The sequence below is a fragment of the Kryptolebias marmoratus genome, linkage group LG19 (genome assembly GCF_001649575.2).
Source record: "Kryptolebias marmoratus isolate JLee-2015 linkage group LG19, ASM164957v2, whole genome shotgun sequence".
NCBI lineage: Eukaryota > Metazoa > Chordata > Actinopteri > Cyprinodontiformes > Rivulidae > Kryptolebias > Kryptolebias marmoratus.
The window spans coordinates 13,792,311-13,803,672 of record NC_051448.1 but is presented as its reverse complement, the minus strand read 5'-3'; the positions used below and the strand labels follow the sequence as shown (position 1 = coordinate 13,803,672).

The 11,362-nt window shown below is 43.3% G+C and overlaps 1 protein-coding gene across 2 annotated transcripts in view; it reads left to right on the top strand.

Annotated features, from left to right (window-relative positions):
- The window catches only part of med23 (mediator complex subunit 23), a 17,851-nt gene extending 7,475 nt beyond the window's left edge, over positions 1 to 10,376 (top strand). For both annotated transcript variants that reach the window (XM_017409276.3, XM_017409275.3), the window contains 20 exons: positions 859 to 1,065; positions 2,346 to 2,489; positions 2,621 to 2,766; positions 2,855 to 3,100; positions 3,186 to 3,328; positions 3,745 to 3,919; positions 4,821 to 4,984; positions 5,146 to 5,270; positions 5,387 to 5,592; positions 5,810 to 5,990; positions 6,074 to 6,244; positions 6,361 to 6,577; positions 6,676 to 6,785; positions 6,880 to 7,006; positions 7,260 to 7,425; positions 7,545 to 7,617; positions 7,729 to 7,943; positions 8,031 to 8,151; positions 8,281 to 8,412; positions 9,766 to 10,376. In XM_017409276.3, the coding sequence (XP_017264765.1) occupies positions 859 to 1,065; positions 2,346 to 2,489; positions 2,621 to 2,766; positions 2,855 to 3,100; positions 3,186 to 3,328; positions 3,745 to 3,919; positions 4,821 to 4,984; positions 5,146 to 5,270; positions 5,387 to 5,592; positions 5,810 to 5,990; positions 6,074 to 6,244; positions 6,361 to 6,577; positions 6,676 to 6,785; positions 6,880 to 7,006; positions 7,260 to 7,425; positions 7,545 to 7,617; positions 7,729 to 7,943; positions 8,031 to 8,151; positions 8,281 to 8,412; positions 9,766 to 10,020 (3,324 nt within the window). In that variant the 3' untranslated portion in view covers positions 10,021 to 10,376. The remainder of the gene's footprint in view (positions 1 to 858; positions 1,066 to 2,345; positions 2,490 to 2,620; positions 2,767 to 2,854; positions 3,101 to 3,185; positions 3,329 to 3,744; positions 3,920 to 4,820; positions 4,985 to 5,145; positions 5,271 to 5,386; positions 5,593 to 5,809; positions 5,991 to 6,073; positions 6,245 to 6,360; positions 6,578 to 6,675; positions 6,786 to 6,879; positions 7,007 to 7,259; positions 7,426 to 7,544; positions 7,618 to 7,728; positions 7,944 to 8,030; positions 8,152 to 8,280; positions 8,413 to 9,765) is intronic.
- Positions 10,377 to 11,362: the final 986 nt, after the last annotated feature.

Sequence of the window (11,362 nt, the reverse complement as noted above, 5' to 3'; positions counted from 1 at the left end):
TTTTTTTTTTTTTTTTTTTTTCAGTGATGTTTTTGGTTCCTCCGTTTTGCTGTGCCGTGCCGTTCTGTCCCTCGTCGAGCTAAATGTGTGAAAAGTTTTCTGTCTCGTGTGAAGTGAAGTGCAGAGATGTCCTCCTGCTCTGTCAGTGGTGCGTGAATTCAACTTCCTCCTCCTGGAGATACGATCAAACCAATGCATTAAGATATAAAACTCAGCCTTTAAAGTGGTGCTTAACTAAGAAATGTGACGTACATGTGTCAGAAATAGTTGCATTTCTGTAAAAGGTTTCATTAAGCTCGACAACCTTGATAATTTCAATAAAGTTGATGGTTTTACTGATCAAAACTGCACATAATATGAGTATAAAATCATTTTAAAAGAGCTTGAAGTAATAATCACATAATATTTAAATCTTTCCTTGGCTATTTATTAGTGTGCTGCTGTTAAAATATCTAGAACTTCACTAGAAGGTTTAGTTTTATTTTAATTTGCATCAAAGTTATTCAAATTAATTAATTATTTAAACATATTCTTTAACTTAGACACTTGATTTTAGATCTTGTTTTCAAATATTAACACAATTAAAAAGGAAAAAAATGGCCTTAAACGCTGGATTGGAGCGACACTAAGATGAAACCAGATGACAGAGACAGGAAGGAGATGCAGTCCTGCATGCAAAGAATTGAAAAAATGTTGCTTTGTGAGTCGGTATGTAACAGTAGCAGAAGCATAAAGCCTTTAAAAGTGTATTATTAGAAAATGTTCCTCATTTTGTTTTTCTGTTTAACCTTCTCCCCTTCTTGCCCCCCTTTTTTTTCCTTCATCCTCTAACACGCCCCTCCTCCCCTCCTCCACCAGCAAAAGCAGCGATGCCCGGTGCTGGAGGAGCAGCTGGTGGACCTGGTGGTGTACGCCATGGAGCGCTCTGAGACCGAGGAGCACTTTGACGCCGACATCGGAGGAACGAGCCAGCTGCTGTGGCAGCACCTCTCCTCCCAGCTCATCTTCTTCGTGTTGTTTCAGTTCGCCAGCTTCCCGCACATGGTGCTGTCGCTGCACCAGAAGGTGAGAGGAAGACGTGACCGCCGGTTACTTGGTCGCAAGGAACTCTTTTGAACGTAAAAACCAGCAGCTCTGTGCCACTGAAAGCTCCAGCGCGGCAGCGGTGTCAGTGTTACTGATCCAGGAGAGGAATTCTGCTTTTATTCCAGAAACATCAGGAGGCAGAAACACAAACACCAGAACAATGGAGATATTTATTCAGAAAGCACTTTAGTTTACCTTAATTACATGACCTGTCCTGGGCCGCTGTTTGCCTCAGAAGAGCCTTAATTCTTTATTATATAGATTAAATAGAATGAAAACCGTCACAACATGTATATATTTATTTGTATTAGCCTAAGGGCAGCTCACAGTTCCTCCACATATCTGAGCAGCGCTTTAAAAATGCAGCTCACTGCGTAAAGGAAGGCATTAGGTTGTCAAACAAAATGCCCTTTAAAGCCAGCTCACACTGCGCCGTTTTAAATGTCATTAAAGAGTCTACATATTACGCCATGCGAGTTCAGTGTTATAAAATCTTGGTAGCAGCTCCCGTCTCACTGTATGACGTATGATTTAATAGATGTCGGACTGAATGAGTCCTCGAGGAGAATCAAGCACGTCGTAAAGATCCGACAGAGATATCAGTCCAACAGTGAAAGGAAATAAGGCACCAACGTTGAAACACTAATGAGCAGGCGAACTGCACTACTTTGCCAGAAAGTGTCTGACGTGCTTTGATGTCACGAGTCTGTCTCAGTGAACGACCCCAGACCACCGATTCTCCTACGACAGAGGAGTCTCTTACGATTGGATTTTCACGCTGAAAGACTTTCTCTGCAACGGCGGAAGGAAACTCACAGTTTGCACAAATACAACCACCAGCTTGAGTTGCCAACGCTGTGCTGGCAAGTTATGCTTTAAAAGTTTTGCCTCTTCTAAGGTTTTATTGTTGAACTTTGGTGTGCAGCCTCAGTTTCTTGTTTTTAGCTAACAGGAGTGGCACACGCATTGTCCTTTCCCCTCGCTATAACGCTTGAATTGACCATTCACACGTCCTCTTTAGTCCTAAAATACAGTTTTTATCACTTAGAGATTAATTTCTGGATAAAATGAGCATTTTCACAGATAGAAACAATAAAAATTAACATGTGTGCACAATAAATTAAAGAAGATAGAGAAGTATCCGTTTTCTGTTTTTCAAACTTAAGGGATTTCTTGGAAAAAAACCTACAATTTCTAAGTTATTTTAAACCAAAATACGATAATTATTCTTCTCTTTTCTTTCTTGGCTCATTCTTCAGCTTGCAGGTAGAGGGCTTATTAAAGGGAGAGATCACCTGATGTGGGTCCTGCTGCAGTTTATCTCTGGTAGCATTCAGAAAAATGCCTTAGCTGACTTCTTGCCGGTCATGAAGCTTTTTGACCTACTTTACCCGGAAAAAGAGGTAACTTCAGTATTTAACTCAAGTTCTCCCCCTTTGGCTTCTTGCTGGGAACCTTGCTATTTGAACGATCTGTTTTTTTGTAACGTGTCAGGGATTATAAAGAGAACCGTGATTTGCTTTTTCTTCTTCAGTGTATTCCCGTTCCTGACATTAACAAGCCTCAGTCGACCCATTCCTTCGCCATGACCTGCATCTGGATCCACCTGAACCGCAAAGCTCAGAACGACAACTCCAAACTACAGATACACATACCGCACTCCCTGAAACTGCACCACGAGTACGGATCTGGAACGTTTTCAGCCCAAAAGTTTCTTTTGCTCGTCGTTAACGCCTGTCCTTCTGCCTCCCTCCCTCGTCGCCGTTAGGTTTCTCCAGCAGTCGCTTCGTACCAAGACCCTGGGCATGTCCGATTACAAGATCGCCCTGCTGTGTAACGCCTACAGCACCAACTCCGAGTGCTTCACTCTGCCTATGGGTGTCCTGGTAGAGACCATCTATGGGAACAGCTCCATGAGGATCAACCTGCCCGGCACCAGCTGCGTGGCGTCAGGATCGGTCACTCCGCTGCCGATGAATCTGCTGGATTCGCTCACCGTGCACGCGAAGATGAGGTAAGACGCTTAATAAAAACGGGGGCGAGAAAATCGCTGATTCTCAATCTTCCGCCTCGTTCAAACTCGCCCTCCCTGTCTCCAGTCTGATCCACAGCATCGCCACCCGGGTGATCAAGTTGGCCCAAGCCAAGTCCAGCATCGCCCTGGCCCCCGCGCTGGTGGAAACTTACAGCCGACTGCTGGTCTACATGGAGATCGAGTCTCTGGGCATCAAAGGGTTTATCAGTGAGTTTGCATCTCAGTTCAGGAATACATCTTTAATGATTTTAATAATAACTTCAGTTCAGTTTGGACTGTTTTTAATGCCATTCAGCACAAACACACACTTACCGTCGTTCAGCAAGACAAATAATGCAGCATTATATTTATTATTTCGTGTCTTATTGAGACATACTTTACTTTCTACGAAAGGCATTATTAAAGTTTTTATTTAGCATTAATATTTCTGACATTTGGAAGAGGCATCAGCTTTGATTTGTGAAGTTTTATTAAAACCCCTTTAGTCATTTTCTTTCTGAACTTGAGGTAAAAAGTAAATCCTCAGTAAAGGTTTTTGCTGTCTGCGGTTCAGTCGTTTCTTTTGCTCACCTCGCGCAGCGTAAAACGCGCCGAATAACGAAAAGCGCACTTCATCTGTTCAGGCCAGCTGCTGCCCAACGTGTTCAAGTGCCACGCGTGGGGAATCCTGCACACGCTGCTGGAGATGTTCAGCTACAGGATGCACCACATCCAGCCGCACTACCGAGTGCAGCTGCTGAGTCACCTGCACAGCCTGGCTGCAGTTCCTCAGACCAACCAGAACCAGCTGCACCTGTGGTAACTTCGGCACTCGCATGTCCGCACACACCCAGCTTTGTTGATATACATCACAGCAGTATTAGAGTTGGTTTATATCAGCACATTTCTTGTTTTTTTTTCAGTGAGAAGTTGTAAAAATAAAACCCCCAGCAGCAAACAGGCTTAACATAATGCTCTTTTTTAAAAAATAAGCTCTCTAAGGAAATAGTATGACAAATCTTTTTGTTGGGTTCCCGCATTTAAAAACATGTTGAAGAAAAACTTTTTTATAACCTTTTAATGTTTTACACGCTTGTTTAGTTGCTTTTTCAGCATCACTGCTGCAAAGCTTTTCACTTGTATTCACAACACGTTGTTTTTTATAGTGTTTGCTCCACGTAGGAACACATAAAAACACCAACACGTCATCAGGATGAAAACTGCCTCTCGTAGAATCTCTCCGGTTCTCTTTAGCTTCTTTGCGTCTTTTACCAGGTGGCAAACACGCATCAGCATTTAGTCCTCAGTTAAACGAATCTGCCGTAGTCGTGGATCTTTAGAGAGCCTGACACTGTTTGGAAGTGATGAAAACATAATTACAAGTTAAAACAAAAGCTCATACCTGCCTCTGAAAATGATCAGAGCAAACTTACAAATAAAAAGAGATGCGACAGATACGTGGTTTCAGTCTGCATGAAGGTTTGCTGCAAGTTCTGCTTCTCGCTCCAAAAACAATACACTGTTTTAGTAATTCTGATGATGATGTTGTAAAATAATCTAATGCTATTCTGAGCTGCTGTTGCAGTCTGCAAAGTCACACCCGGAGTAGTTTTTATATTTTGTGGTGATAATGCTGATCTTAGAGCTGTTTTAGCGAGTGTATTCTTGTTTTTATGTGCCCAGTTTGTTTTCAGAGACAGATTTCTCCCTCTTTCCTCAGTGTTGAGAGCACAGCTCTGCGGCTGATCACAGCTTTGGGGAGTTCAGAGGTACAACCTCAGTTCACCCGCTTCCTCAATGACCCCAAGACGGTCCTGTCAGCTGAATCTGAGGAGCTGAACCGAGCCTTGATCCTGACTCTGGCCAGAGCCACACATGTTACTGGTACCTCTCAGCCTGGATTTACCTCTTAGATCATTTTAGAGATTGATTTTGTGGATTTAATTTGGTTATTGTTTTATCTATTAGCTGGTTCTTATCAATTCTTTTTAATCTCTACCACTGTTTGGTCATGCAGGACGGTCACTCTTTTTGTATGTTTGTAGATTTTTTCACAGGATCCGACTCCATCCATGGCACCTGGTGTAAGGACATCCTCCAGACCATCATGAACTTTACGCCTCATAACTGGGCCTCCCACACGCTGTCCTGCTTCCCTGCTCCACTACAGGTGCAAATATGTTGGCTCCTGCGTGCACAAAGTGGATTGAATGACAGTACTAAAGCAATTAACTCCGAGGCTTTGTTCTTTTTGCGGTAACTTCAACACCTGCGTGTTTTCTTCAGGTGTTTTTCAAGCAGAACAACGTCCCTCAGGAGTCTCGTTTCAACCTGAAGAAGAACGTGGAGGAGGAGTACAGGAAGTGGAAGTCGATGGCCAATGAGAACGACATCATCACCCACTTCTCCATGCAGGGCTCTCCTCCCCTTTTCCTGTGCCTCCTGTGGAAGATGCTGCTGGAGACGGACCACATAAACCAGATTGGCTTCAGGTCTGCAGCAGCCGATTTGGGGTTTCTAAATTAAAAGTCTTCCCCCTGGAAAAGTTGATTCTTAGTGGGGGGGGAAACAAACACAGTCAGTTAAAAATCACTTAAATATATTAGAACCTAGCAGCTATTTTAAAGCATATCACTTGTTTGTGTTATTAGCTTACCTTAAGTAAAGACCACACTGAAAGAGTCCTTAGCTCTTCTTTCTCTTCATCAGGGTCTTGGAACGTATCGGAGCTCGCGCGCTGGTGGCTCACGTCCGCACCTTCGCCGACTTCCTCGTCTACGAGTTTTCAACTTCCGCTGGCGGACAACAGCTCAATAAGTGCATTGAAATCCTCAACGACATGGTCTGGAAATACAACATCGTCACGCTGGATCGGCTCATTCTGTGTTTGGTGAGGTCACAACGAGGAAATGTACGGTTATAGCAGCTCTGAACATCTTTACATCTCTTCTTCTTCTTCTCTTCCATCTCCAGGCAATGCGCAGCCACGAGGGAAACGAGGCTCAGGTTTGCTACTTCATAATCCAGCTGCTTTTGTTGAAGCCAAACGACTTCAGGAACCGAGTCAACGATTTTGTGAAGGAGAACGCCCCCGAGCACTGGCTGCAGAGTGACTGGCACAACAAGCACATGAACTACCACAAGGTACACAAAAAATCCAAACATTGAGTCATTTTCTATATAAACAGAAAACAAAATTCCTTAAAGCGAGAGCAGACCAAATTTAAATCAAATGATTGTTGTTGTTTTCTTTAAATCAGAAATATCCAGAGAAGCTGTACTTTGAGGGTCTTGCAGAACAAGTGAACCCTCCCATGCAGCTCCAGCAACAGTACCTGCCGATCTACTTTGGCAACGTGTGCCTGCGCTTCCTGCCCGTCTTTGATATCGTCATCCACCGCTTCCTGGAGCTCCTTCCCGTCTCCAAGTCTCTGGAAACACTGCTGGACCATCTAGGAGGGCTGTACAAGTTCCACGGTGGGTGTAGATAAAGGACAGTAAGAGTTACTAAAGCAGACATCTGCATCGTATCTGTGGATCGGTTTATATTCGCCATCCTGTTTTTTTTCCCGCAGACCGCCCGGTGACGTACCTGTACAACACCCTTCACTACTATGAACGACATTTGAGAGAAAGAACCAACCTGAAGAGGAAACTGGTCCACGCCATCATGTCCTCGCTGAAGGTGGCGCACACAGTCAAACACATTCAATGGTTTTAATATTAGCAGCAGCGCTTTTTGAATTGTAAAGCTGTTCTGTTTTTTATTTTATTTTTAGGACAACCGTACCCCGGGTTGGTGTCTGAGCGAAACCTATTTGAAGTTTGGAATGAACCCCAGAGAGGATAATGTCTGGATCCCTGATGACATCTACTACTGCAAGCTGATTGGACGCCTTGTGGACAATATCCTTTAATAATCTTCTTGTTGGACAGATCTATCACCATAGCAACATGAGACTGACACTACTAGTTTCTGATGAACCTCGGTAATATATTTATGTCTCCCCTAATGAAATTAAAAGTCCACTTTAGTTGGTTTTATTGTATTGCAATGAGTTCTTACAGCAATCAGGACAAGTTTGATCTTGTGTGGAAACAGTGTTAGACCAGGTCTATCGTTAGTAGTGGTCTTGTTTTGTCCCTAACTCTGTCCCACCCATGGCGGGGAAGTCTCCCAGTCCCTTCCCCAACTGTGACTGGAGGTTCAACGAGTTCCCCAACCCCGCAGCTCACGCCCTGCACGTCACCTGCGTGGAGCTGATGGCTTTGGCCGTGCCGGGAAAAGATGTCGGAAACGCTTTGCTCAACGTTGTGTTGAAGAGGTGCGACACGCCTAACGGATGGTCATTTGTGGCAGATTTCTGTTTGCCTGCTGATTTCTGATTTCAGATTTCCTGGATGTTTAAATAATTTTTGGTGATTTCCTTTTACAATCTTTTAGTCAGCCTCTGGTTCCCAGAGAGAACGTCACAGCTTGGATGAATGCAATTGGGCTTGTGATCACTGCGCTTCCTGTAAGAAAATGAGCACAAATCTTACGTTGTTGGGTTGTTTTTTGGTTTTTTTTGACAAAAATTTATTCCAAATTTACATTTTTTGCAATCCCTTCCCCTTTTTTCTTCTAGGAGCCCTACTGGATCGTCCTCCACGACCGCATCGTGTCTGTGCTCAGCTCTCCGGCGCTGACGTCAGAGACGGAGTGGGGGGATTATCCTTTCGCCTTGCTCGACTTCACTGCTTGCCACCAAAGCTACAGCGAAATGAACTGCAGCTACGTGCTAGCGTTAGCGCACGCTGTCTGGCATCACTCATCCATCGGACAGCTGTCTCTGATTCCCAAGTAGCGGTCTCTCTCTCTCTCTCATGGTTATCCTGTGTCGTTCAGCCTTCATATGACCCTCGTGTCTTTTTGCGTCTGTCTGTGCAGATTCCTGTCGGAGACCCTGAAGCCCATTGTCCAGACGGAGTTCCAGTTACTTTACGTGTATCACCTGGTGGGGCCATTCCTGCAGCGCTTCCAGCAGGAGAGGACGCGGTGCATGCTGGAGGCAGGTTCACCAAATATTAGCAGACAGAAAGCAGCATTTCCCTTAGCTGTGCAGTTTCTTTTATTACATTTCATTCTGTCTGTGTTAGCCTGCGACACATTTTAATGTAAACCTATGCTTGTGTTTTAGATCGGCGTGGCTTTCTACGAGATGCTGCAGGCCGTCGACCAGCACTGCGAACACCTCAGCTACATGGACCCGGTCTGTGACTTCCTGTATCACATTAAGTACATGTACACCGGAGACAGTGTGAAGGAGCAGGTGAGCAGAGCCACGTGGGGAAAAACCCACCATTCCGTCCTCTCCTCCAGTGAGACGACGAACGATTATCACAGTTAACATACAGGAGGTTTGTTTCGCTGTAAATGGCCTGAACTAAAGTTAAGACAGTTTAGTCTAAATTTTGATAACTTAATGTTTGTTTCTTAATGTGGGATTGTTCTGGCATGTTGCTCCAAAGAAACAAAATACTGACATAATAAATATGCATTGAGCTTCTTCAAGTAAATCATTTCCTCTCTTAAAGTGATGTTTTTTTTCTCCTCAAGTATCTATTTAACTCACTTAAATTAAGCCAACTTGTGTGCTTGTAGTTTAACCAAAAACAGCAGCTGTACTCGTCTTAAAGAGTCACGATGGGTTTCATTAATCTAAAAACTAAAGACCTGTTCCACAGCAGACAGTCTGACTTGAAATACTTGGAAAAGCAAAGGTTCAGTAATGAGGGCTGCGATCCGTTTGGAGGAAGTTCTGTTTTTGTTCGTGTTTTAAAAAAAAAACCAATGCCCTCGGCCTTTTCTGCTATTTTCAAGTCCAAATATCTGCTGTGAAACGGATCCTTTGGATGCAAAATGTTTAAATTTTATGTATTTTTTTTCTGTGTATAACTCAATGAAGTTCTTAACAGGATACACAGTCATTTGTTGCATCTTGTTTTAGTGGGTAAATCCAGCTAAACTTCAGTTTATATTTATATATTTATATATATATATATATATATATATATAAAGGTAATTCAAAAACCTGAGGATTTCTTGAAAAATGGGACAAAATAATCAAAGATCTCGACAGTCTTTGTCACTAACGCAGATAAAACTGGAAAAAATAAAGACGGACTCTTCTCTCCTACAATGCAGCCGGTCGTAATGAGTTAAATTACATTTTGGTGCATCTGGTTGAGACAAAAACAAATAAAAAGCTGCTCTCTAATCAGACTAGAGAGGAAAATATAGATTATTTTTAGTCCCTATGATTGTGCAATTACTGTCAGGTTCCAGTTTGTTTGAAGACCATTTTGTCCAAAAAGTGTACCGCCGTCATTATTTATTCTTCATGTTTAGTTTGTTTAGTTCCTGATCCTGAAACTGGAGTTCCTGTTTGGCTCGAGGCTTGTCCTCGAAACAGAAGATTCAAACAAAACAATTTAATTGACAAAGAGGAGACGATGTGTGCAAGATGCTTTTTATTTAAGATTAAAAACACGTTAAACGAGGATGGTAAAATCCACGTTTAATCTGCCGAAAGCTCAAAATGAATGTTTTATTCCACTTTTTTTCTCATGATTGCTTTGCTTCTTATTCGTGTGTGTGTGTGTGTGTGCATGCGCTCATCCAGGTGGAGAAAATCATCATGACTTTGCGTCAGGCGATGAAGATGCGCCTTCGTTTCATCACCCACAGCAGCATGACCGAGGCCTCCACATCAGCCGCCACCAACGCCTCCGCTGCCGCCTCCTCTGCCACCTCATCCTCCTCCGCCTCCTCCTCCTCCTCGGGCATCCCTCAGGCCCCTCCCCCCTCGCTCTCTTCGTCCTCCACTGCCACAGCCTCTCCCTCCTCCTCCTCGCAGCACACACACATGCCTCTGTAGATAATCTGCACAATCATGGCGGCGGCCTGGAACACGCCATCAGACGTCTGGGTTCTTGAATCTTAGCAGTTTTTTATCATGTCTTTGGAAACAAAAACACTTGATCTGGATGAACTTGTAGCAAAATAAACAAAAGGTTTATGTCCGAATTTTCAAAACAAATCAGTTTAACTAAATGACAGTGCTCTGAAACAGGAAGTGGACTGCACAGAATGAAGCGTCTCTCTGGATCTGATGTAGGAGTAATTAGTTCTTCTTATTTAATATGTTATCTTTTATTTTTGTAGACTTTTTTATATACTGAGCATTATTATGACTTTATGAAAGGCTGTGTAATAAAAAAAGCTTTAAATGTATTCAGCGTTTTGCAGCTTATATACGAGTCAGACTGTTTTTGGTTTTTTTTTGTTATGTTCATTGATTCCTTCGTCTTTCTTTCCTTGGATTGTTTCTTCCTCAAACCCAGGGTTCTCGTGCCGAGCGGCGCCGCCCGTCGACGACTCAGGTGTGAACCGCCGCACTTCCTGTCAGGTCCGTTTATCGTCAGAGGAGAAACGCCTTTTCAGCAGGTGAGAGGTTCAGGCGGGTCGCGTTCGTGTCGACTCGGACTCACCTACGGAGTCGTTCTAATTATATCGAACATGACAGCCGAACACCAGAAGGGGGAGTCCATCGGTCACATTCCTCCTCCTCTGAGCCGACTTATTATGGGTTCACGGAGAGACGGATGACATTTAGGTTTCTTTTTATCGTCCTTTATCCCTTTCCAGAATATAATTAGAAACATTTGAATTAAATTAAATATCATGAGAAGCAAATGTTTGAGCTCGGCTCTCAAAAGAGTTAGAAAATATTCACAGGAGCTGTTTGATTCATAACCTTCGTGGCGCTTTATTGGGCCAGGAAATTGTAAATTTTGGCGTCTTTGTGTTGGAAGAACCAAACTTTGACGCCGTGGTGGAACGCAGAGTGAAAGCAGAAACTAATTTTGTTGCTTTAGCAGAAGTTTTTGTAAAATAATAATTAAAAAAATGTCTTTTTTTGACTAAACACGTTAGAGATGTAATCATCAACTTGGTGGCTCCTGGGCCAAATCCGGCCTGTGAGCTCAACCGTCCGGCCCGCAAAGTTTAAATTAAGTTAAATTCGTCCCCCCCACACCTTTGTGCTCCCTGTAAATGTAAGCTCTTATGTTGGGGTTAACTTTGGCTCAGGTGGTTAAAAGACTGAGCTCTGACAGATTGCACAGGATGCCACGGGGGTTATAATGTCGTCACATATTTACGATTTGAGTTTAATGCTCTGGCATGAAAGGCTTTTTAATTAAAGAAAGCTTTTTGTA